The sequence below is a fragment of the Ambystoma mexicanum genome, chromosome 8 (assembly GCF_040938575.1).
Source record: "Ambystoma mexicanum isolate Mex_15411 chromosome 8, UKY_AmexF1_1, whole genome shotgun sequence".
Taxonomy (NCBI): Eukaryota; Metazoa; Chordata; class Amphibia; order Caudata; family Ambystomatidae; genus Ambystoma; species Ambystoma mexicanum.
Window position 1 is genome coordinate 708,077,100 of NC_090929.1, and position 27,524 is coordinate 708,104,623.

General features: G+C 44.1%; 1 protein-coding gene across 1 annotated transcript in view; it reads left to right on the plus strand.

Annotated features, from left to right (window-relative positions):
* Positions 1–27,524, plus strand: part of LOC138472375 (small COPII coat GTPase SAR1A) — a 271,220-nt gene that overhangs the window by 22,190 nt on the left and 221,506 nt on the right. Inside the window, exons 2-3 of the mRNA XM_069610511.1 lie at positions 9,580–9,652; positions 23,911–24,030. Coding sequence (XP_069466612.1) covers positions 9,595–9,652; positions 23,911–24,030 — 178 coding nt within the window. The 5' untranslated portion in view covers positions 9,580–9,594. The remainder of the gene's footprint in view (positions 1–9,579; positions 9,653–23,910; positions 24,031–27,524) is intronic.

Sequence of the window (27,524 nt, forward strand, 5' to 3'; positions counted from 1 at the left end):
AAACAGTGAACCGGTTAGCCAGGAGGAACGGACCCTGCTTCGGTTTTAAGGAGCGCACCTTTTATTTGTTGCTTTGCTCTACTGCTGGTTTCTTCCCTGGGCAGTGCAGGACCCTCCAGTCTTCCTACTTTGTGTCAGTCTGACAGTCACTTCAGGAACAGTGAGCCTGCAGGACCTGCCAGGAACGTCTGCCTCAGCTACAGCCTTCTCCATTTAAGGTACTGTTCAAATACTGTTGTGCGTTCCGACCGCAGTAAAAGTGCTTGAAATCTTTTGCCAATCCGAGGGCTTGTCCTTCTCTATTCCTTAAAGTAACTTTTCGTCCGACCAACTTTGTTCTGAACTCTTGGCAAAGACTTAACCGCGAACTACTCTGAACTGTGTGATCCTCTGCAAAGACTTTGGTCCATTGACTTGGGCCCAGGCCTCTTTGATTTCCTCACTGTAGTTACTTTTTCTAGATTGCCCTGCTTAATTACTTGTTGGTGCTGCTCAACCTTGGTCTAACTTAGTCTAATTACTGGAGTGCCATTTTGCTCACACTTCATTTTGAGCTTAACTTGTCCATAATCTATTGGGTGTGCTGTATTAAGATTGTGATATTTCAACTGCTTGATAATAGTGAAAGGTTTCATAACTGTGTAAATAAATGTATATTCTTTTACTCAGAAACCTTGAGTCAGTGTTTGTTTGAACCATAGTAATTGCTGTCCTTTGTGTAACTATTGATACTGCTTTAGACGTCTGGCTGCTCAGCCATCGCTACCACTTTACTGTGTAGTACAGGCTTGTAACAAAGGTGAAATTGTACTGTCACTTGTAGTCTTAATTGTGTGTAGTGTTCCCAAAGGGTACTGCATATGATTCTGCCTAACAATGACGACTAGCTCTTCTAGTGTTTTGGTTGCCTTCTAAAGAACATGCCCAGCGCAAACACATGCATGCCTTTGTCATATGTATTACTATAGGCTTTGCTAGTTCTCGTTCCTACGTTGCAGAAAGTATAGCTCAAATCAATACAGATTGAGACATATTAAATTGGTTTTGTTCTTTCTTGTGTTCATTTTTGTAAGTGGTGTCTTGGTATGCCCCAGATGGTTAACCCTGCGTAAAAATGTCAACGTGCAAGCAACTAGCCAGCCATAAGTCACACTCCACCTCAATTAACATATACGCACAGCACACCATTCCTTACTGACTCATGGAGTAATGTATTACTACAATGGCTACTGGCGAGTACAGTTTTTGAGGCCTTTGGTTAATCTTTTAGAATTATATTGCAACTTTCTGTTGCTGTTTTCTTGATTGTCTTACCCTATGTCTGGCCTTGTGACCACCATATTGGGCAACAGTTTGTTTCAAAGGAGGGGAAACCTAATTGTACTACAGGGATCTGCACTAAAAATACTCTCATCTCTGCAGGTGGGTTACCTATAGGTTTTAGGCCGCTGGTCAGCTGTGTGGGCGAGAGCTTGAAAATCTTAGAGCATGGTAGCATAAGTCTTTGTAAAGGCAGCGGATATTCAATGCATTTACTGCTAACCAGTCAAAACCTGGTAGCAGTGGTGATGTGGTTGCTGCGTTGTTTATCCTGGTCGAAGTTATGAACCCTTTGTAATTCATATTGGCCTTTGGCTGAGAAGCCAGTGTATATTCCTTTACAGTAGTGGAGCTTGGCAACTGCATGTACCATAACAAATCTTGGGAAGGATTGCTCAAAGGAGCCTCACACTACAAAAGCTACATTTCCTACCCTGGCAATCTGCAGAAAAAGGAGTGGTTTTGTATTCAGGCACATGTTTTTATGGAGCCCGGTGTAGTAGGTGAGCTGTGCAGTAGTGTGCACACCCATAATTGGAACCTCTGTCTTGGTTGATTTGGGGGCAGAGGTCGTTTTGACCTACACTCCTAACCACTGGTGCACTATAGTCTGTTTTTCCAGATTGATTTGGATCTTGCTGTAATTGCTGTACATTTGGAACATGATGGCATATTTTACAAAGATGAAGGTTGGGGGAGTAGAAATGGGGAGAACAAGAAAACCTGCTAGATTCCACATAAAATCATACTATGGGAGACAAAGGGGTTGATGAGGTGATGGTGGGCTTCATCTGAGATATTTGAGCCCGTTTAGTGCAGGACCCAAGATGTCAATTGAAAAGGAAGCAGATGATGATGATGATTTGACCAATAGCAGGCCTCAACTTTGAACTTGCCACTAGCCATTGGCTAGTGATTGACTCTTGGTGAGTAAGAAAATGGTCTGTTGTGTGCATGTGGAGAACTGACGCAGTGAGTGACTTTATGCCTGGCTAGTATCTTCCAACATTGCTTTTTTTACCCCTGGTCACAGTATTGACTGACACGAAGGCTAAAACCAGTCTGGTCCCAGTTTAGAGCATTTTCTCCAGAACGTCTGGATTGTCGGGTCTGTGATTCGTAATTGTGAAGGAGCAGTCCTTTGGATGGGTGGTTCTGATCCATTCCACAGCTTTTGCTGCATAGGATCCATGGGTTGGTAGTGGGGTAGGCGCTTGTCTGCTTTTAAGTCCTGACAAATGCGTTTCAAGCTTTTAGAGACCTTGACTTTGCTAATGAAGGTGTTGATGAGGGAAGATATCTGGGTAATCCAAGAAATGCTTGATGCTGTCGGCCTGTATTCCACAGATCTGTGCTTGGTGGTGAAGGTTTGAAGACTCTGAGCCTGTGAAATAACTTGTACCAAGAGGTTAAAAGTGCAGAATGGGGTGGGTAGTCTCTCCACAGCAGGGAGGGTTCGAGGTCAAGAAGACCTAGCAATGTTAACACTGTAGATGCTTGTGGGGTTGGAGGGTGAGGTATGCCATCTTCTTGTGGATAACCTTTTGGGTTGTCAAAGGTTTCATGGTTGAACTGGTGTAGATGTGGTGGTAATATTTGACAAACACATTTAAATAGTTCCTTTGACTCTTCTGCCACAATGTCTTTATAGGGATCAATTTGCACCCTGGCTGTAGCAGCCGTGTGACCTGTTATGGGTCTGCCACGCCACCTGATCTGCAGGGGTCTCTTTCTTCTTCTCTCCAAACCTTGTTCACTAATGTATCCTACTGTTTCAGTTCTTCATTGAACCACTTACGTCCAACATTTTGGCTTAGTTTTGTGACAAACTAAAGGGCATCTACTTCACTAGCTTGATGTTCTACAATTGGGCATGCTCAAATTCGATAATTTAGCTATTGGTTAGTGAGGGACCACTTTAGGGAGCAGTCCTCCTGTGCGTCATTCAAGCTACATCAGGAGTACAGGCCATGTACAGGATTTGCAATCTGGCCTGAAGGTCGACCGAAATTCGGGGAATATTATCTGGCTGTCCTCTGGAAGAGGGATGTACTCCAGGACCCTTCGATCATTAGTTAAATTGAACTGTAAGTATAGGCAATGTCCAAAATCTTGGATCTGTTATTAAACGGAGCACCGCCAGATAAACGAATAATAAATTGGACCCTCTGATAACCTGATACTATGCACTGGATGGGACTTCAGCCCAGATGGTAATGTCTCCCATGATGCAGACACGGTTTGATTCGGACCGGAGGTTTTCATGCACCGGCCTTCATTTATGTGGTGAGCGACGCCCTTAGCTAGACGTCTGCCACACAAGTTGTTTTGTGAAATCTTTTATATGGTGCCAAATCATCCCTGTAGTCGTTTTAATGCAACAATGGTGGTGAAGTTGGCTGGCTTGTTGTGCCCTCACCTGCTGCACCTGCATCATAGTCTGCAAAGAAAGGAAAATTAATGTTTGACGTGGTTGGGGAGGGGGGGTGGTAAGTGTGTACAGATTAAACTAACCAGTGGTACTGGGGCAAGTTTAGTAGGATCGAAGAAGGAAAAAGGGCCTCAAAACACATAACCCTGCCCTCCTCCACTGCTATCCCTGGTCTATGCTAACCTTCCTATCCTGAAACATTTTGCAATTTCTGTTTCAGCTCACACCTTTTCAACCCGTGAACCATTTAAGGCCCTTTGTGACCATATGGGTAGGGCCAGCGGTGAACAAATATGTATGAATGTGTTAATGTGTTTGCGATACCTTGGGAGCTTGTTGATTGAAACGAAGTAGAGCATAGATCAGGATTGCAGAAATGAATGGTCCTCAATTCTGAAGTGTCTGCAATATAAATGGGATTTAACAAAGTGGTATGTGGCTGTGATGGGCTTGATGCACTCAAGCAGACCCTTTGTCTCCTTTATGGACTGGAGTAGCTATGGTTTCTCCCATAAAACAAATAATTATAATTCTGGGACTTCCTAATCTCGATTGTGGATGGGGACAAACTGGTTAAATAAGAGGGTTGTGGCAGATGGAATTCTGGCACCCTTTTATGTAAAATGTTCTAGTGATGCACATCTAACTCTCTGGTGCAGGGGTGGTCAGTCTTAGTCCTAAAACACCTGATTGTCATTGTTGGTAGGGTGTGACAGATGCATAAGGGAACAGAAGAGCAAATGCCATCTTGATTCCCGATTCCCTGATTTTGGAGACTGGAACATTAAGTAGAACTACCACCCTTCTTAACGGAGGGTGGGCTTTGAACTGGGGATCTAAAGGTCTGCACAGGGATACTGAGGTTTTGAGGTCCACGAGGAGCTTTGTGAGTAGTTAGTGGTGCGTCAGGCTGGATTCCTCTTGGGAGATGGGGGCGGAGGGGGCTTCTCTTCTGGGAATGAATGTGGTATATAGGTGGGCATGAATGACTGGAGCCATGGCAGCTGATCCTTAGAAAGCCCAAGTTTCCAATTAACCAAGGGAGTGCTCAACATCAGTGCTGGTGAGAGGTTCCAGGAAATCTGATGGCCAAGAGCTATGTAGTATAAGCAGTCTTGTGTTCGCTTTTCTTTGTTTTTGCCTATCAATCTTTTTTCCCTTTTTAACTCTGGCAAAATGATTACAAAAGATGTTCAATTTCCCTAAACATTTAATTGAAAAATTCAACCTTTGCCAATAGAAAGAATGACCACCTTCTCAAAACAATTGAGCTAAAATTAAATCAATGACAATCGGAGATTTTTAAACTGTGCTAAAACACAAAATTTTAAAAGCTATTAAGAATATCCAATTTTAATTACTTTGAACAATTACTGTCAACCTTCCAAAATAGTTTCAAACTCTTTGAGGGAGGGGCAATTAAAAGGATTGGCAATTGCAAGTATTTTATCGAATTGTATTTGGTTATTTACATAGCGATCTTTCCCCATTTGTATGGCCTCGCTGCACTTTTTTTCTGGGTTGGAACATCCTCGCTGACCATAATCCATATGTCAAGGAAAGTTCTAGAGGTTTGGGTTAAGAGATGCATGTGTGCATTTTTGCCTGTCTAGGACTTGGGTGGCTGGCTAGGCTCGACTAAGCAGACCAAGTGTTCCAGGCACATGGGAGGGCGTGATTGGAAGTTCGGATAGAGCTTTTGAGAAATTCGATGGTGGCCGGCTATATAAGATTTCTTTGTTAGTCGCCGTATGCTAGTGGCAGAGGTGTTTAGGTACGTCTGGTGTTTCAGTGTGGATGGTTGTTCTTTTAGACCAGAAAGCATAGCCGTAGCTGCATTCTATGGTGCATAGGTGCTTGCCCGTGCCTGCGGCTTGTCCACAGATGTGGTGCAGGTATACGTACTGAAGGTCTTCAGGGGTTGTACGTACCATGGTCTTCAGAGTTGTTCGGCTGGTGCAATCCCCATTTGGAGCGGACGGCGTAGTCTTGTCATTCATGGTCTCTCTAATAAAAGGGTCATGGGATGCGCCAAGCATAGGTTGTTTATTGCGCTGTGCCTTAGTGGGGGGATTGGGCTACCCTGGACTGTTTGTCTCATTCTTCGTGGTCTCTTGTGGAAGGATCTGATGAACGGTGGGCGCGGTGAGATTGTTGCGGATGTGCCACAGCAATGGCTGCTGGCGTACTTGTCTGGTGGGAGTAGTGTTGTGCATGGGGTGATAGTGTCAGGTGAGCCGCTGCGACAGCTGCCGGACCCTGTTATTATTGGCGCAGGGGTGTTGTAGTAGAGTATAGGGGAGTGCACTGTCCCCAAATTAATTAGTGGTTGTGTTTGTGTTGCCTGGCAGCCGCGCCTAGTGATGACTGATACTCACTAGTCAGAGAAATTTCATAAAATGATTGCTAGGTCTAAATCGTGCGCCTGGGCTTCTATTAAATTGAAAATTCCTAATTTGTTTTGAGTTAATGTTATATTACATCTTGGTTTCAAATTGTACATGGTGCTGACTTTCTTTGCTTTAGAGGCACGTCCTATTGTTTTGCCCTTGCCTGGGCTTTTCATTCCTTCGTTTCCTTTCAGGATGGGTTGATACAACGTAGAGCACTGCCGTTCTGAAAGAAAACCGAGGAGCTTCCGCTACCTAATGAGGTGCCTGTATCTGTAAATATGGACCACTAGAGGAGCTAGTTGAGCTTTTCCAGTGGTCCATATTTACAGTTTGTTAAACAAGGAAAACGCAATTTAGCGGGATTAGGCCCAACTGCCATTCTGACAGTAATGACATGGCAACAATTGCAGAATACATAGAAGTATGTTACTAAGAGTTCCCTGCATGATACACTAACAATTGTGAATGTATTCGTGTGTGTAAAAAAAGGAAAACATGTATACATGTGATACTGTTGTATTGAATGTTAACCTCGATACCTTTCAAAGTAAGAAGGGGTATCTGAATACAAACTGAATACATTTGACGCACACTTAACCCACAACTGGGTAACTAAAGTAAAAATGTATGTGGCTTGAGAAAGGGCGAAACGATAATGGCAGGTGCCTCCAAATTGGAGTTTGTTGGAACCATGTACAATTTGAAACCAAGATGTTAATGAAACATTAACTCAAAAAGGAATTTAGTAATTTCTTGATCAATTTGAATAGAAGTGCATGATTCATACCTAGCATACTGTCAGATGCCAGTGTGAAGTAATTTCCAAAAGCTTACACAACTCCCATCCAAATACAGACTTGTATGTTTTAATATGAACTTTAACCTTCATGCAACACTGCTAATTAATCAACTAAACAAAATAATTGACTTTCATCCAAAACGTTTTGGTTTTTGTTAAAGGCAGATTTGCAGCCAACAACGTCTTTTCTCATATAAAGTTATGTAATGAGCATGATCACAGTACTAATTCCAGACACTTTTTCTGAAACCCCCACTGCCTTTTCAACCTCTTCCTTTTGTGTAAAACAAAACCCATAATAGTCTTAACATTTTTTCAACTGCCCATACATAATGGTTGCATCAATATTTCCAATTTCCATAAATACTAAACTTCTATCTTTGCACCTCTTGTATTCAAATGTCTCATGAAATCATCTGTCATTCCCCCTTGTGCCTTGTTTATAGGCTGAATGAGACCTTTTCCATTGAAGCTCCCTATGTAAATAAGTAAACTTGTACTAGAGAGCAGACGTCGAGCAATCCTTTATCATCCTATCAAAAAAGATTGATCTGTTCCCACTATCATTTGTACAACTAAAAATTCAATCCAGTGTGCCAGATTAGATTCTGTGCCTTTCAAAAACAAAGATTTTCCTTTCCACCATTGGCCTCTTTATTTGGCGAGAGAATATTCCAAATGGAGGCTGTATTTATTCTAAAATGTGTAAATGCCTAAAGGATAAACCTTAACTATTTGCCACCGAATGGGAAGCAGAATTATGGTGTGATCATTAAAAAAAAAAAGAAAATTGACAACTTGTAATTGCTACAATCATTTCATTACCCCCCAAACGTGTGACAGACGTTGCTCAATCCATGCATCTCCCTCAACAGAGAAGCTTTTATGGGTCTGTGATATTTCTAGTTTTTTAAAGTCTGCATATTCAAATTTTTATTTTTGGGCATTTTGTGTGCAGCCTTTAAAAGCAGAAATGTAACTGAGAAGGGGGGTCCCGCCATTTGTAAATTTGTTATACCTTTTGATTTTGTATGAAGTGCTCATTTAGAATGTTGGCTGAAATAAATCTGCCTGTAAGAGCCATCCAAAGTCTAATATTTCTGTGTATATGGTTATAGAGAATAAAGTAAGCTGTAACACATATTGGTAAGAGCAGCCTTATCAAATTGGCTGTGCCATTGGCTTTTTTAAAAAAAATTTAGTCTTGTGCCTAGACCATTGGGGGAGAAAAGAGAAAGTAAGCGGAGAAGAACGGACTTGTATCTACACAATAAAAGTTCCTCTTAGTGGGTGTCACAATTCCCTCACTTTATGGGTTGGCAAGTTTGCTCTACTTCTGAAATGGATTAGGATGGGGAAAAGTGAGTTTCTGAATTTACAATCTGAACCTTGGGGTCACTAATGTGCAAGAGTTTGTCTTGTTGTTGAATTAACCAATTGTTAAGGAGTTCCGTAAGGGCAGTTTGGTAGCAGTTGTATGGTTGTAAAATTGTCCATATCTTGCCATGGCCATTTCATCGAAGTACTCGAAGAGGTGGTCACACATTGGCGGGTATAACAAACTCATGCCCACCAGGAGTGGTGTGATCGTTTGTCAACTACACAGGATTGTTTTTGCCTCAATAGAAATGAGAAGTCTAGTAGTAGTAAATCCTTGAATTCTAGTTGGGCATCAGTTGCAAAGACATTCAAGGTCGTGTGAATTTTAAAAATATTAGCCACTCTAGACCAATTGTTGCATAGAGGCATGAGATATTGGAGTTGCAATGACAGTGAAGGTTGCAGTGCAAAATACCAGCAATGTGCATTTATTTTTGTGTCCAAGCCATATGTAGTGCATTTTTTTGTTAAATCTATTTAGAAAGGCTGCTGCGAGCGGTCTTAACAAATCAAACGTTCAGCTCTGCGATGCACAGGGGCCGGTCAGTATTGGACCTAAAGAGATGTTGGGGCCCGAGGTAAGTGTTTTTTGTGTGTCGGTGCGTGAATGTTTGTGGCGTGTGTAAAGAGCGGGATGCAGCTAAATGTGCTTTCGCATGTTTTATGGGTCAATGGGTCAATGTGTCTGGGGTGGAGGTTGCCAGGGGTACGGCTCCCTGAGGGGAGTTGCAAGGAGTGTGGGGTGCCCCTTCCCTCTGTAGTGTGCTATTTTCGCTTTTAAAAACTGCACAACGGTGGAATAAATCTGTCTTTTTGATGATCAGCCTTTATAAAGCAGAAATATCGCAAAGAACCATACAAAGCCATATAGGACCGATTCAGTGTTTTTTTATTTTCAATGAGAAAATCCCACTGGGAAAAAGCTTGTGAATCGGATATTACTGCTAAATTCAGTTCAATTGGGCTTTTTCACTTCCCTTTTTCACATGTCCATCGTATTTTATTGTATCGACTTTGTTCCTGGATTAGTACAGTAAAACGTGTTTTAGCTTTTCTTGTTGCTCACGTGAGTGCTTTTATTTCCATTTTGGTTGAAATGGAATACACATTTGTAACTAAACTATGGGGTGGGTTAATTTTAGAACCTCTGGGGGGTCGATGAAGATCTTGTTAATGTGTAAAGCTATAATATTCATTAAGATTACATTTTAAAGTAGTGTCGTTCTATTCATTGCACATGTTAATTTTCGTTGTAGGTAACGGACACAGAAATGTCTTTCATCTTTGACTGGATTTACAGTGGCTTCAGCAGTGTCCTAAAATTTTTAGGTAAGTAACATGTGTCTCCATTCCTTTTAGCCTTTATTTCATGGTTGCAGAAGTACTGTGCAGTGTTCATGAAACCAACCCTATGTTGTGCTCCAGAAGCGTGGCTAGATTAAATTAAGTAATCAAAGTGGAGCATAATCTATTTTATGTATATTGTGCTCAGTAGTACATGAACATCATTGTTTGAGAATGTCAAGTGGTAATCTCATGCATATATTTAATTCGATTTGGACTCAACTGATATTTGTAGGTGTACATTTTAAAACTATTTGTGAATTAGTTGTATATGAATGTCGGTGTAAATTTATATGTGCACATGCACTATCATTTGTACACATTTCAGGCAGCTAGCAAGGTATAAAACTAGGGACCTGTCCAGCAGCTACTATGCCCAGGATATTCCCGTTGATCGTTTCCCTTTTAGAAGTGAACCCATTTGCACGTTCTTCTGTACATGGTTGAAGGCCACGCCTAGCTGGTGCAATCGCACTACCTTCAAACATTTAAACCACATTTGGTACATTTTTTCTCTGCATATCCTCTGGGTTTGAAAGATTCGATGACCAGGAGCTAAAACCAGCTCCGGAGTGTCTGGCATCACCCTGTAGGCAGGAACTACCTCGGAGGAACAGGAGCTACCAGGAAATGTTACTTTAACTTTTTGCCTACGATGATCCATTGTATTTAAATGTGGATTAGATGTGTTGCAGTTCTTATTAACATTCTCAAAGTTAATGTGACATGTACAGGTTTGTAAGGCACTGGTTGGCCAGAGGAGCCAAAGGTAGCTCTTTTTAGCTATTGGCATCAAGCTAACCTATGCTAAAAAGCAGGTGGTACATAGCTCCAGCAATTCCTAACCCTACACAGTGGCAAAAAATTTGTGTTGTATTTGGAATGAGTTTTTATTTATTTCCCCCCGCCTCTATACCTTTTTGCCCTCCTGATTTATTTATTTTCCCCTCCCACACCCACCAATTGAAGTCCACACATCTTTCCAAAAGAAATCTAAAGGTAACCTAAGAACTATCTGTTTGGGAGAATTCTCATTTATGGCTAATTTCCCTTACCTAGTGAGTCCCTCAGCAGCTTTGCTGGATTTCTGGGGTTTATTTTTTCCACCTGTTAGAGTGTGTACCTTTTTCCCACTCTTACATGTGTTTTGCCATGTGTATTTCTACTTTGTGTGATCTTGGGCTCTGGAGCCACACCACTCCATGAGCCCAACTTCTTGTGTTACACAGCACCTTCAGTTTAGTAACACAGCGTTGTCTCTTAGACTTCCCACTGACTCCATTTTTCTGGGGCTGACTACTGTCCCCCAGAAACAGGTAAAGTTGCCATTTACTTTATGTAGTCATTTAACATACAGACCCAGTACACCCCATATTAATGGAGTATTGGAAAGGGTTAACTCTGACCCCCTTTTGTCGTTACCTCCTGGAGCCTTGTTTCGCTCCCTTACCACTGCCACCAGCCAAGTCTTAGTGTTATCTACCCTAACTTTTCTACCGCGATTATACTATATAAACGTGGTACTGTTTTAGGCTATTGTATTAGCCTCGAACATAAACCCACTTGACCAAATACTTTTTAGTTTGGCTCAGGTTGGGTTTAGTCGCCATTTCTTTGTGTTAATATCCTTCTTCTGTTTTACTTTGTGCAGCAAGCCAGGTTTGCCTTCTTTGTTCGCCGTCCTTTGGCGGGCTTCTATAAAGAAGCCCTCCTTTGGCGTCTAGGTGGGCTGAAAATGAGGGAGGGGTTTAGTAATCCCTTGCACAGGGTCTCCTTGGAGAGACCAGTCGTACTTTGTGCTCATTGGCTGAGGTGGTTGTCTGAGCTGGACAACCCTCCCCCCCCCCCCCCCCTGCTTTGTGATTGGGGGATTTTCGCATAAAAGCCCAGACTCTTGGGCTGGAAGTCAGTCGCCACTGGAACTACAAGAAGCGGAGAAGTTGCCTGCTGCAACTCCCGAGACCCGGTGAAGCCATGCTGCAGTCCTGAGCTATCTACCCTTCAACGACAGAAGATCCAGTCCGGAGTCGTCTTCCCTTGAGCCTGGTGGGATCAACCAGCTCGCCTTTCTACAGCCAGAGAATCCTCTCCTGGGTCGAAATTGCTGCACAAAGCTATAGTGGTCCAGATAGCCATCAGAAGAGCCCTCTCCTGTTTTAAAGGAGCGCACCTTTATTCACCGTTGCTTTGCTGCTGCGGGCCTCATCCCTGGGTAGTGCAGATCGCTCCAGACGTCATCCTTCTTGTCCCCACGACTGAAGCTTCAGGATCCGCGAGTCTGCAGGAACTACCAGGAACAACTGCTGTGGCACCAGCTTTCTTAATTCGAATAAGGTACTTGTCATTTGGTCGTGCTCTACGTCCGACCTTGAGGAATCGGGGTGAACCCTTTTCCTTACCGAAGGCTTGTCCTTTCTTCCCTCTTATAACTCTTGCCTCCCTTTGACAATATCCAAATACTCCTGGCAACGTTAATCTCGAACTGTTCTAATGGTGTGATCCTCGACAACAGAGCCCTGCTCCATTTGACACTGGCGCAGGCCTATTGACTGTATCTCTTAAACTACGTCCTGATTCATGTGCATTGACAAAAGTATTGCCTATGATTTATATACCCTTTGCCTTGGTTTTTATTCAATGTGCTAAATATGTTTTGACCACGGTTACAATTCTTCACGCGGGTATGCTTTTCTTTCGTAAGACCGAACTGTCATTACTGTCAAAAAGTGAGCGCTTTTTAACCCCTGATAACGTCTTGTTTCACAACACCGGACTGTCAAATCCTAATGTACTTACCTTGAATTGACCTGAACCACAGGAGTTGGTTGTGGTATATTTTAGAGTGTGGTTTTGTTTAATAGAAGTGAAGTGTTTTGCGAACAGATGGTTTAAAAATGTACTTATATTTTTTAACCAGAAACTTTGTCACAGTAATTGTAGTCCTTTGTGTAATCCCTATTACTGATAATTTACTCTTGAGCTAAATCTGGCTGCTCCGCATCTGCTACCACTATAACTGTGTAGTACAGGCTTGTACCAAAGGTGAAATTGTACTGCCACTTGTAGACTTAATCACCTGTAGTGTTACCTAAGGGTACTGCAGAGGATTCTGCCTAATGCTATCCTCCTTACCCATCTGGTTCCTCAATCCCGATGCTTGGTAAATCAAAATATCAATGCTTTTTTGATTCACCATTATGTACGGAATCCCAGGTTAGCTGTATGGTTTGTTCAGCAGATTGCCTCCATGATATAGAGGCAGTTAAGGACTTTGCTATCCAAGGCCGACATCACAAGAGCAAAAATATATTGCTGGTAATACCTTGCATGCCAGGTTTGGTAAAAGATTACAAGTTGTTCAAAGCACAGCAGCTTGCATTTTTAGCTGCACTTCTAGACAAGGCCATATATCTTCAGCTCTTAAGAGGTTACATTGGCCCCTTATATATAGACTAAATGTTGAATTACTTTGGTTCATGAGTCTCTTTATAGCCGTGCTCTAGTCTTAAACCAGCACTCCTCATGGCACCGGTGTTCTTGCCTCGAATGCTCTGCAATTCACGAAATGTTGATTTTGTTCCTCTTAAGTAGGGCTTTCGGAATATCTGGTTCTTTACTTGTTGCAAATCTCTGGAAGAACTTTCTCCTCTGCTTTAGTACACATACTACAAAACTACTTTTCAGTGTTGCTTAGTTTTCTCTTGTCCTTTCTCCTGATCGAGTAATATGCGCTTTCTGATGTCATCGGCTTGCAGCGCATACCACACAACGAAGAGAAATTAAAAGCGCTGTGTCTGTATACACTTCTTTTTTCTTTAGCGTGACAGTCACAGCCATAAAATAAAGCTAATTTGCATTGACTTTCAGATTTTCTTTTGCTTATAACCTTTGACAGACTGGATTTGACTGAAATGTCCCCAAAAAGAAAAAGCCACTTTAGAAAAATACATCTTTTTTTTGCAGATGGGGGCGGGGGGTGAGGGGAGGGTGCTCTAAATGCTGTTTGGTGGAGGGAAGGGGTAGTTTCACACCAGGTTAGGGGTGGGGAGGGTGAAGGAGAACCAAATGCTTAGCTGGGCTCTTTGGAAGGGCTGGGGGCCCATTTTGAGTCGGCTTGTCTTCATCCTGCTGCAGGCATCCCCCAGAATTCCTGGGTGACAATCTCAAAACACAAAGAGCTGGGTATAGAGGGAAATGGAAGACAATCAGAATGGATTCATACAATGGGGTCGGGAGAAGGTACATGGCCCTAAAAAGGAGGTGCACATGTGGCAAGGCAGTGAGGAGGGACTAGACTGAGTGGCGCATTACAGCAGTAATCTCAAACCCTGCTTATCCTTGTGAATGATACTCGGTAATACCTTGCAGCGCCGCAGTGATCGGTTCTATTTCCTCTGCATGTTTCAGAGGTCAAATGTTGTGGGAATAAAAGGAGGGGGAAAAATAAGGAGTGAAATGGATTGGTAACTGGCCATGGTATTTTCTTAATTGCAATGTGGACAGTGACGATATGTCATTTGTAGCAAGCCTTACACAAGTTTTTCTAGGTGTGACAAGACAAGGAAGGCTAGACTGATGGAGGACAAAACAAACTATCTTACTAGGGCTTGTCAATCTGATTGTGCAAGTGCTAGCGGGAGGGAAGAGTGCATTGGCAAGAACCTGCTAAGTGCTGCCAGGCTGGTGGCTGAGTAAGTGCAGAGAGGTGAGAGACTATAAGGTTGCAGATACAGTCCATAAGTGGGTTTGGAGGCCCGGAGGCAGTGCAAGGGGCTACTGGTTGCAGGTTCCGCAGGAGTTTGGTGCCCATGAGGTTCAGTGGGTGGCCAGGTAACGAGTTGGCAAAGCAGACAGGAAGCAAAAAGGAAGGTCGTGGGTTGCTTATGGAACCTTGGGTGGTCCTGCTCAATTTTGAGGGAGGCTGTTCCAGAGGAAGGCCCCCGCCGAGGATCAAGATCTACCCCCACACTCTGCCTGGAGAAGCGTCTGGCCCTTAGAGTTGGAGGAGCGGAGAGCTCGAGAACGAAGATGCTTAGGAAGAGTTGGATGTAGTGTGGTCCCCTGGCGCCAGAAATCCTTGTGGACAATGCAGAGGGTCTTGAACTTGATCCTTGCAGCCACCGGGAGCCGGAGAGATTTCAGGGCTGCAGAGATGATCCTTGTGCTTGAGGCCAAGTCTAAGTCCTGTTCTGGATTAGTTGCAAAGGGCGAAGAGTAGAGGCAGGGAGATTTAGAAGGAGACTGTTGCGCTAGCCCAGCCTAGAAAGAACCAGGGCTCTGGAGATAGTGAGCTTCTGGAGGAAAGTGAGGAAAGGAAGAATGCCTCTGAGAAGGTGCAGCTGGTAGTGTGACTTCTTAGGGATGTCCGAGGTGTGAGGATAGGAGAGGGTGGAGTCTAAGATACCTCAAAGTTCTTAACCTTGCAGAAAGGTGTAGGTGGAGGGACAAGGGTGGGCGACCAGAGGGAAAGTGGGAGCAAGGGTCCCAATGAGAAGGACGATTGCTAAAGAGCCTGGTTGGTGGGACCTGTGGTTTTTTTTTTTTGTTGGTCATTTTTTACAAAATTTCATTTTACACTAGAGAAGGGTTTGAGCAACAGTCATTTAGCTGAACTATTGCACAGTGGCCACTGGCTAGTTATCCCTGGATAAGATGTAGCATAATAAAACCCCCACAATTCAGTGAAAAACTGTTAGTTAACAGACGACTTTATTGCACACACAAACCTTGAAATTAAGTTATGACCACCTTAACTCGTAGTAGTCGCTGCCTCCTCACCCCTGTTATCATTAATCATTTCTGATGCCATCTGTGTTCGTATTAGAATATATTTTGATTAATATATGGATACTGCGTCAGGTGGACACCTTGAACTAATGCCCTCGAATTAGACTCCACAATAGTGGGCAGGAAACGGGCAGTTCTATCGATAATGAAGGAGAAGTCATGGTGGTCTTCAGCTTTATCTGACAGCTGGCATACCAAAATGAAATTACCAGTCTGCTTTGATCTTGCTATTTCTCACATACCCTTTTACATCAATTATATCTATTTTAAGTCCTAAATTATAATAGGCCTGCTAATTTCACTTCTGCCGCTGATCCGGCCAATAGTTCAACATTTTTATCAAAACATTTGCAAATTACACATGAAGTTGCATTTGCAGCCTTGCTCTCCCCAGTGACACAGATACATGCTAGAATCAAAACTGTTGCAGATCACACACTTCCCTTGTAGATAAGTTACTGTGGGCTGCCAATGTCTGTGTTAAACTTGCATTAGAATGCTGCAAATTCTCGGTTGGGAAAGTATTGTTTTCATTTTAGACTGCACACTATTTTGACTCACCCACCCAAGTCACACTTTTATGGGAATAGTAATGACACAATTACATTTGATCTCATTTCCAAATCTTCATTAAATACCTGTGGCCTTCACTGAACACACATTAGCAAACACATTTTCATGGGGCCATAGTAAGGGTCCCTCGATCCATGGTGTAAGTTGCTATAATTGTGAATACACTTGGTATTTTTTAGATAACGCTTATTAAATGTTACTGTCGGCACTGGGAAAGTTTCTCTATTTTTATACAGTGCTCACAGCACAGAGAAGGCAGTTTTATTATTGTTAGAATGTGATCGCCTGCAGCTTCAAATACCATGAAATCAGGATGTAACTCACAGTAGCAAACTGCAGATTGCTATGCGGGGTGTGGTAGGTCAGAAACGGGAGATGGACAATGGGGTATTATGAATAACTTCCCTTTGTATACCAAAACGCTGAGTGGTCCTATGTCCTACACTTTACTTTATGAAGGAAAGGATATCAAAAAGGCTGCTCGTAAGGATGTCTGTCAATAACGACAAAACCTAAGAAATCTCACATAAAATATACTAAGAGCCCTGTTCCTTGCCATGGAATGGTGGCTGGTTTCTGACCACCCTGGTGTGGTTTTGTCTTTGGGACTCGGTGGCCTGGGTGCAGTCTATATATGAAAGTCTTTTCAGTATATTGTTCTGTTAGTTACAAGTTTCCCCTCGCTTTGGGGTCATGCTAGTCTTACCCCACCATGGGGTATGGATTCTCACAGCATGCATTGTGCTCTTGCTTCTTTCGTGTTACCCCACCTTTGGGGGAGGGGGATGAATTCATGATCCCCACTTAGAGCTATGGTCTCTTGTAGCTCATGTTTGAGCTTGCTTGGTCTCACCTTGCCTTGTGGTATGGATTTGTTCGCCCTGTCTTGCATTATAGCTTCTTGCAGCCTGCCTTGGGGTCTTGATTCATTCACCCTGCCTTGCGGTCTGCTTGGACTCGCCCCATCTTGGTGTATGGTCTCGGTCACTCAGTCATGGGTTTGTGAGAAACCTGAGGGTATTCTCACTCCTTGACCTTGGATCCTCTGCGCAGGTGGCCAGGGCAAGGCCATTGCTATTGGATCCCGACCCTGGGGGTGGACAAGCGAGGATTACCTAAGTGCCGGGTTCTTGGGGGACTGGGAGTGTGGGCCCTTGGGCGAGACTTGGTATCCCCCTTTCCTTACTAACGACCAACCCAATCTTTATGGGCTATTATAAGACCGCTCCCCTCATTTCCCCACCATTGACATGAAAGTACTGGGACGAAGAAGAGACCACTAAGAGCAATGAAGACTATGCTTTTACCACTCTAGTACTGGGACGAGGACGATGCCTGCTAAGAGTAGTGAAGGTCATGCATGTCCTCGTAATGGTGGTCGGGCAAGGCTAATTGATCATCCACACTTGCAGATTGTTAAAGGGCTGCAGGGAGCCCAACCCAGTGGCAGAGGGGAACGACAGGAAAAGGACCAGGAGGCTGGTGCATGCAGCAGAGAACCCTACGATGTGGCATGGGAGCTGGTACTCGTGAAGGGGGCTGTGCTGTAAGGCTGCCCATTCCCTTTCTACTCAATGTGCTCATTCCTCTTTGGTGGCGGACCACCCCAGGAGTGTCTAAGGGGCAGGAACTGGAGCCGGACACTAAAGGAAGAAGGCTCTGTGATCTGTGCTGCAGCACACGCTTTGAAAGCGACCGGTGAGTTTCTCGGTATTGAGAAACCCTGTGCGCAAACTTTAACATTTCCTGACGTGAATACTTTGTATCCGAGAGGTCGCGTGTGTCAAACATGTTTTCGAAGGTCTCTGATCAGTGAACCGTTTAAAACTCTTGAACTATATATGGAGGGAAAATAAACCCGAACTGAAGTAAAACATTGTCCCGTTATGAAATGTTCACCTTTTATATGCAAGCTGCAAATTATCTGAAAACATTTTCAAATCAACAATACTTAAACTATGGAGACAGATTTTTTATTTTGAACTGTGCCACTTGAAACTTGGGGAAGGGATTCCAGAGTCCTAACTAGGAACATTAATCTCAAGGTTGATTGAACTGTTACTTGAAACTTGGGAAAGGACACCCAGAGTCGTTACCTGGAGAAAGGAAATCCTGACACCTGAACTAGTGCATTTGAAAGGGAATTTTGAGACTTTGCTTTTTGGAACTGTTTTATACTTGGGGAGGGGGAACTAAAAGGAAGCTGCGAGTATAGGGTTTGAACAGACAGATAAATTGAACTTTGTGACTCTGACCTTCCTTGGTTTTATTTAGGTAGGGAAATCCCAACCTTAGCATAGGGTAAGTTAGGCCTTTTCCCATCCTGTCATTTAAGTTAATAAAACCGAAGGAATATGTTGTCTGTGTCCTTATTCATGATGCCTTCACAGGGTATAGTCGCTTGCAGCCCGTCATCTTTGGCTCTCATCTCTACATTGCTTTTGGGGGGTGGAGGGAGCTCTGTTTGCTTGGTCTCGCCATGCCTTTGGCTATGGTAGGGCCTTACTTCCCTCTTCGCGTGGAGCCACTGCAAACCTTTTTGTTTCACTGAGGTGCTGCTCTGGAGCATGGCAGGCTCTGCGCAAGCCTCGCCTGTTCTTGGACATCTTCGGGTTCCTCCACACAGTCCGGACTTGTGCTTCACTTCTGTGGCTTTTCTGGTGTGCTTTGGCAGCTGTTCCTCAGTCTCCCTGTCGCTCATCTTGGGCCCGCATTGGTGTTCTTTACCCAGCATTTCCTGTTTCTCCCGGAGCAGATTTGATAGCGTTGCGCATGCTTAGCCTTTTTCTATGAGCTCAACCTCAGCTGGGTCAAAATACTTGGTTGACGCTGTCTTCTTCCTGCCACACCTCCACAGATGTCTTTGCCGTTCTAAGGATGATTGGCTCTTTATCCCTCTGTTATGGTGTGGAACTTGCATGGCTCTTAGAATCTTAGCTGATCCTATCCACACAAGACAGTCCGAAACCACACCTGGCATTACTTAAAGGAAGTTTTCAGCTATTAGATATTTTAGCCAACAAAGATAGTACTGGAATCTTGGTGATGGGGAGGGAAACTAATATCCCTTTCGATTGAACCTCATTTCCAGTGAGGGGAGGAGGGCTTCACCTCAGTGGGATCCTGCTTCCCGGTTCCCTTGGGGGTGGGGGGGGGGGGTGGGTGTTGAGAGGGCTCACGTCTCTAGTCCCCAAGGGGGTGACTCCCCCTTCAGGGAGACATGAAGAATTCCCTGTATTTGGCACAGCGTCACACCTCACCAAGCTTTCAATATAATGGGAAGCACTTGAATTTCACACACAATATTATGGGCCTCATTACGACCCAGGCGGTAAGGGGTTTACGGCAGCGTAAACAGCGCCGACCCTTACCGCCTGAGTACGAGGTCCCTTAGCGCCATGGCGGATTTAACACCTGCTTTTAGCAGGTGTTAAAATCCATGGCGCTAAGGGACCATGGAGTTAATTACGCCACCGTAATTTACGGTGGCGTAATTAACGCCTTCCCCACTCCCATTATGCCCTATGGGGCAAAAATGGGAACGGGGAAGGGTAAATGGGGATTGGGGACTTACCGCCCCGCCAAGGTCGGAATGGGGCGGTAAGTCCGCCAACCACCATGGCGTAAACATAGTTTACGCCATGGTGGTAAAGTCACGGCCCAGGCGGTAACTTACCGCCTGGGTCGTAATGAGGCCCTATGACTTTCCTATTTGGAATGAGCACCCCCTTAGTGGAGAGGACCTCCCAACTCCCTAGCACCCTAGGGACCTTGGAAAATTAATATAGGGGGTTAGTTATCTAATTCATTTTAGGAGATTTCATACACTTTGAATTGATCTTTTATAGCATGGAGTTGGCATCGGTTAAGCATCTAGTCCCCTCTGGTATGGGTGTAATTTGTCACCACTTCGGTCTACCTCCAGGATTGGCTCATTGTTTCCAAATATGCCCAGCTGTGTCCACCTCAAGTTGGCCGGGCAGCTTGATGTTAAGCACATTAAAATTGCGTTTTCCAGTAGCTTTTTCCAATGCCGCCATGGTCTCCTCCTGTGGTCCAAAATTCCCATGCTTAAATCTTCATTGAGTGTTTATTTCTGTATTAGCAAAAAGTACCCATATTTTGCACAGGTTGTGTAGACCAACATAACGTTTATCTATTGTTAATCAATGATACTGTAGGTCCTGATTATGAGTTTCTTATGAAAATCTATTGTCCTGTAGGTCCCTGTTTGGAGTTTCTTAGTTTGTGTTTTTCCGCCTGCACTGGGAGTGGGAACGTGTGGCTGGCTTAGATGCATATAATAAAAAGAACCTAACTACTCCGCACTGTCAGTGTGGCTGGTATTTACTTCAGCTCCACAGGGAATTATTTAATTATAACCCCGTTTATACTCTGTGTTTTCTTCATGATTAAATACCCTACTCCAGAGAGCACATGATGGAACATATTTTATTAACATTCAAATGCAACAGACCTTCAGGTAAGCCCAGCAGGGCTTTATCAGTAATCGGGCAACATGTGCTCTCCTCTGCCTCACTACTTCACCAGCATGCCCCACAACAAGTAGATTGAAAGCCTGCCTTTGACCACGAGGCGGCATCTACCACTAATGCAACAGACTTTCAGGTAAGCCCAGTAGGGCTTTTTCAGAAGGTTTTCAGCGCTCCTTGCACAACTACGAATGTTTGCTCAAAAATCTCCTGAAATGCCCCTTGGGTGACGCCCACTGCAGCCTGGGCTTGTTGCCGCTTTTTTCCACAGTTTTGTGCCGCTTTCCTTCAGTGTAGTGATTTTCATGAGGCCATAGCTGCTCAAAGATGGATGTTGCCATACTTCACACTGGAGTGGCTCCCCAGCACACATGCTTTGGCTCTGATTGGGCTTAAGGCTGCTGCTTTGGGTGGCCAATCAGGGAGCCGGCAGACTGAGCCGACCCCCTTCACCAAGGTCCACCACTAGGCACCTGTCTGAGCCTGTCTGGAGCTGGAGGGAGCACCTCCCCCTGCAGCTACTCAGCAACACTCCCAAAGGTTTCATACTGATTTGGTGACCCACATCCTCTGACCATAAACACAATTTTGCTTTCAATTGCCCTAGTAAGCAATTATGGTTCTCACTTGGCCTCCCACCTTCCTTGGACACTGTGCCTGATTGATTTGCTGCCTGTTCCTTTTCCTACATGCCTAATCTTTAACCTGTAATGCTCTGCACCTACAGTAATATGCATCTTGATATGCATTATACTGACTGCTTCTCTACTGCTATCTTAATGCCCTGCTTCAAAAGAAACAAGAAAAATACATGATTTATAACCATTTGTATTCTCTGGCGTGCCTCCAACTGTGCGTCCACCATTTGTACTGCTCTTGAGTGCTTTCTGGCTAAATCAAATTTAGTTGTGCTACAAATTTGTTAATCTAAATCTGGCCATTTCCACCATGCTCACTGATTTGTCTATTTGGCAGCCTGTGATATTCTATTGTTGCATAGTGCCTCTGACCCTCCTGTCTGCTATCCTCAGGCTCTCCCCTTGACCCCCCCCCCCCCTCCTCCTCCTCCTCTTGTGCTGCCCACATGGTGTTCTCAGTCTCCTTTATCCTTTCTAACTGCTTCTCTATCTCCTATCCTTCCACTCTCCCAAAATCTGGAAGGAAGAATCTAAAAAAGCACTCCTGAGTTCCAACCCTGATCTTCCCATTGCAGACATCCACATCAATGCTACCTCCAGATAGTCTATCACTGACGTTCTCTTTGCTATTCCTTCTTCTAACCTATGGACCCACCATATGGTCTGTCCTCTCCCCTTTCGCCTCCTCGCCCATTACTGGTGGCACCAGATGGGAAGTGCTCTTGGCTCACGTTGCATCTTCCAAATGCACTGTAATGTCTTGTCTTATGGCACTCTCTCAGCCCAACCTCTGCCTCACCCCCAGTGGGGGCACCCCACCCCTGTGCCCCCTTCCAAATCCTTTATAGGTGGCAACCAACTTCACTTAGCAGAGCGAGAAGGGTAGCTATCACCTGTCATGTCACCTCCTTGAAGACCTTGACCTTTGTCCTTGCTGTCACTGAGATGTGGTTAAAGGCCATCTGTCCTCGCTTTTGACACACTTCTCCCTGAGGGCTACACAATCCTGTCCAATCCCAGGACCTCCTGGCCTGGTGGTGGAGTGGTTCTGATCTTGGATTCCTGCCTCCAACATCCCCACTCACACTTACTCTTCCTTTGAAAGCATTGTCTGCAGGCTGTGTCTCACCTACGTTCTCTCTTAATCTTGCTACCATCTACAGACCCCAGGACAGTGTTCCTCTTCTCGGAATGAGCCAACCTCTTCATGCCACCTTCCCCCAAACAGATCTTCCTTGGACTTCAACATCCATCGCGACTCTTGATGTGGCCACTGTTCTCTTCCGTGACCTCTGTGATACTTTCTGCAACAGTTTCCCTCTCTATCCTTCCCTCTGTGCCAACCCACTCTGCCGGACACACCTTGGATGCTCTCATCTCAACAGACCTCCCTCTCTACCCCTATCTCCTGGTCAGACCGCTCTCCTCTCCCTACCTTAACCTTCCTTGTTCCCTGATTCCTCTGTCATTTGACCGATGAAGCGTGTCAGTCGCTGCATTTGCTTCTTCCTTCATGTTTGATTCTTTTAAAATCAGGAAGCTTCAAAATGGGGTAATTCAACCAGATTATGGCCTTGGGAAACGAGCGCATGTTACATAAGCCTGGCGACAATTGCATTGGCTCCCAGTGCAGGGCAATGCTCTTACTCTTGTAAACAAATGTTTGTCCGGTAAAGCCTCCTGTTATCTCTCTACACCTGTCAGAAAATCCTTGCACTTGAATAAGGATAACTTATTGGATCAACCTCGGTTTGCTCTGCAAAAAAATGGTTGTCTATTTTGATGTTTGTACACCATCTTTCTGGAATGCACTACCGTCTCCTTTTGAAGACTATCTTTTCTGCTTCAGTTTAAGAAGTGTGTGAAGACTTATATTTGACAAAGGCATTGGTCCATTCTTCCTCTTATTCACGTTTGTGTCTTTGCATTTGAGCGCTCTGGGGCCTTCGGGTTTGTGGTGCAATACACAATAGAATAGTTATAGGCATTATCATGATTCCCTGACTCTACAGCTATACAAACTATCGTAGACCTCTTCCAGTCCCCATAATGCCTTTCCTTAGCTGCACAAATCTTTAATGCGTGTTCAACCCGTTCCTCTCTTTATTCTTACTCTCATTTTCTGATTTTGTTTTTGATCTTCTCACACTCCAAGGTCTGGTTATCTCTTTTGGGGGACATAATGCATCTCTGCAGACAAACCTTTATGCTGTTAAGACTACTTAGGTGGTGACCGGTGCAGTATAAAAACTTAACTGAAAATACTCGGACATGCAGATTTGTAAGAAATTGCTTGATCATACTTTTCCCCTCCCGTGAGCTGTGCTATCAATGTGTTTTGAAAGCTACAGCATAAATCTAACAAATGTTACACCAGTAAGTGGCATTACTGCTAAAACTTAATTTACTAGAATTGGGATTCCTTAATTCAGCTTTCTTAACTGCAAATCATTTGTGTAAAAGAGCATATTAATAAACGCATTGAATTTCCAGTTTTTCTTGGGGTTGGTAGTGTTGGTTGTTGTCCGAGACATCAGACACATTGTACTACAAAGAGAGCTGGACATATGTCTTAGCAAAAATACTATTCCTTGTTACTGAAGGGAGACTGCAAAGATTTATGGCCTGATGTTAAAAGTGCATTTATTGATCTTTTAAATTGGCTTACTGATGTTTTGATGTACTACATTGTTTTTATTTACACATTTTAATGCACTGAAGTAACCTTTTTAATTGCACCACCCTTTTACAGGTTTGTATAAGAAATCTGGAAAACTTGTGTTCTTGGGATTAGACAATGCAGGCAAAACCACTCTTCTACACATGCTCAAAGATGACCGACTTGGCCAGCATGTCCCAACATTACATCCAAGTAAGTTCTGTTGCTTGGCAATTTATTTACAATGTGGTGCTTTCAAGCTCTACAATAAATGGCTTCCGTTTATTTGTAGCTATGTTTTTAATTTCTCAATTGGTCTTCAGTTTTAACACTGTTTCTATCTGGCCTGCTGTGCTTTAAATGTGTCTAGAGTGCCATCTTTATACACCTTCCCAAACACAGATTTAATGTCAGTTGGGTATATTTTAATAGTACGAGTTGGCCTGGGGTGATAACAGTAACTTCAGATAGCTGTTATTAAGCTAACCAGGCTCTTTTGGGCTATAAGCAGGATCTAAATGGCTCCCAGCAGTTTTGAACCCTGAGCCATTTATGTTTGTTAGAGTTTGTTAAAATGGTTCTGTGTAGAATGCATTTATCTTCTGAAGAAAACTGGTGATTTCTTGGCATTTGTGCCTCTGATCAGTGATGCATGCTTGTGCGATCAGATTTCAGACCTTGTGCTAAGTGTTAATGGTATCCTTTCATTACAGTCAGTTGTACTACAAATCACACTTTTTTGCTCCACTGTTTACTAGTCCTGACCATTTCCTTGCATTTTAGTTCAGTCTGTCATTTTGTCCTGTAGAAATTGGGGTTGGTGAACAAGTGCTTATGTCCATCTCCCCCAATTGTTGAATCCTCTCATGGAGTGCTTCATTTTGTCAATTTCTGATCGTTCCATTGCCTCCCGCTTACCAAGGGCCATGTCAAATGAAGTGGGCCTACCATGGACTTCAAGGACATTGCTGTAGTTTTGTTTGGCTAATATCTGTGCGAGGCGTTTCTCATTGGTGCTCCTATTTCTTTTTTTGGGCTTTTTCCAGAACTGTTTGTTTTGTGTAATGCTGATCTCCGTAGCAATTAAGTGTTTGAAATGTCGGCTTTGAATGATTCCTCCTTGGCATTATATGGGAATGAAGCCTTAGCTGTCGCAGTTCAGGTAGTTATCAGGTGTACATTCTTTGTGTGAAGTATCAATGAGTTTAGAAATGCCCGAACTGGATTTTAGAATTCGTCTGAAATCTGAGAGCCTCTCTGAAGTCTAACACTACTAAATATTCTATTCAAATGGATTGTCCTCTCATTCATCTTTGATATACTCGATATCCTGCTAGTATCTCGGAAACATTTCTCAATAGAGGGTGCCGTGTGTCGTCTACGTCTTGTCACTCGAGAGCCTGCGTCGTCCTAGAGTATGACGTCGACACTGGTATATATGGCATGCACCACGCCCGTTCCTCCGCTCTGTTTTTCAGCACAGCTGCTCGAAATAGTTCTTTGCCTCAGCGTGGTATTTACTGCGTAGTTAAGAGTTATAAAAAGTCTACTTGTGCCCCGAAATGTGATGAATGTTCGGATAAGATGTCCATAACCGATCCTAATTGAGCATGTCTCTGGTGCCTGGGGGTGGCCCACATCTAAGATTGTGGCTCCTGCCAGTCTGACCGGAAAAGCGTTAAAGGAGAAACTTGCTTTGGGCAAACCATCCCGAGCTTGTCTTCAATGACCCCCAAAAAGTTTTTGTCCAAAGAGAAGAGCCCAAGAGGCAGATCTCCACACTGGGCCAAGAGGCACAGTAAATGTTTGAAGCATATGAGATCTCAGCGGTCCTGTTCGCCATCTTCGAGGAGATCAAAGAAAAAGTAATTGCTCAGTCATCCTCTACGGATTCCTCGCCGAAAGGAAACCGTAAGATTTCCTCAAAAGGGGTCCAGTCAAGCAGATGTTAAAGGTTTTTGAAGGCAGCAAAGCCAGCTCCTACGTTGGAGACTCCGCCACATCGCTTGAAGGCCAACAAACCACTGGCCGTGCGCCCGAGGGCCCGGATAGTACGTAGAAGGCTTGGAAGGATTTGAATACCTCCAAGGCATCTTGGTGCCTCAAAGGGATCCTCCTCCTCTGAACCATTTGTCGGTGTTGAAGTAGTCTTTCGATACGGAGTCGGGGTCGGAGGCCTTTTGCAAGTCTGTAAACCTCAAGGAAAAAGACTTAAGTCCATGGCCTCTGTTTATGAGGATGAGGAAGAAAGCCCCATTTATAGTTTTGGTTGGGAATACGGCGCTCCTGGTGTTCCCAGAGGAGCTAATATCGTAAGAATCTAAAATGAGACCTTGTGGACACCCTGCAGGATGCCTGTGGTCTAGACACCCCTCCAGAGGTTGATTTTGGCACTCCTGGAGGTCCAGGTTATGCTGATGCATCTTATGTCAGTAATGGCAAAGGTTATTGAATACCTTGGATGGGGTAGATCTGTTGAATATGAACATGATGCCCTGGACAGGGGACTTCATAAGGACCCAGTCCTACCCTTCCATACAGCAGTGGAAACAAGAACTGGAAAAATCCAGACGCCATCCCTGTGGTTCACAAGGATTTCACTAAAAAACAGACTAATCAGTGGATCCAGAGTTTCTTTTGAAACATCAGAGTCCACAAAGCCTTGTTGTGCAAGTAGCTACTTCTACATCTAAGGGAGAAGCCTATCCCACAGTCCCTCTGGACAGGGAAGATTAAAGGCTCGATGCCATGGTAAGTAAGGTTTTCACCGCGGGGAGTATGGCACTGAAAGCAACAAATGTGCTGTAGCGAAGTTCACCTACACTTTGTGGGAGGTGATAGCCATGGCATCTGAACACCTCCCAGAGGGTGAGCAAAGGGATGGATTTATTAGCATTATTCAGGAAGGTTAAACATGTGCCAATCATTGCCGTCGGGGCTAGACACTGTAGATTGGATTAGCTGTTCTATGGCTGCTGGGACAGTAATTAGTCTATTTGCCTGGCTTTGTAAATCAGGGTTTACTTGTGACGTGCAATCTAGATAATTGGATATGCCGTTGAAGGGTCCTACTCGTTTGGCTGTAAAGCAGACTAAAGTCTTAAAGTTGCAGTCAAAGTAGCAGCAAAACCTTCAGGCCATTAGGCAGCCCCAACAAGGTCGAACAGCTCCATCTTCTGCTCAGTGATGGAGAAATCGTTAGTTTTGTTACTATTTCTCAGTTAGCACAGGAAGAGGTCAATTTGACCAGAGGGGACAGAGAAGGCAACCTCGAGGCGGTCGAGGGCGTACATGCAGAGGAGCTGCAGCAGTATACGCTGCCTTGCCTTCTGCACCAACCGGTGCCACAAAACCACTTTGAAAACTTGAAACATTCAACAGTGGTGGGAGACCGATTATGCCAGCATCTGAAAGAATGGCGAAGTATTACAACAGATGCTTGGCCACTACAAACTGTTGCCCATGGTTACTGCCTCCCTTTTCTAAAGCAACCACCAGCTTGTCCTGTTTGAGACCAGTCCCTGAAAGTACCAGATCCGCTCCTTCTGGAGATTCAGAAACTGTTAGCGAAGGGTGCAGTCGAACAAGTACTTGCAGCTGCAAGAAATCAAGGCCGGCATTCTCCTTATCTTCTGATACCAAAAAAGGATGGAGGGTTGCAACCCATCTTGGACTTGAGATGCTTGAACAAGTTCCTCAGGAAGGAT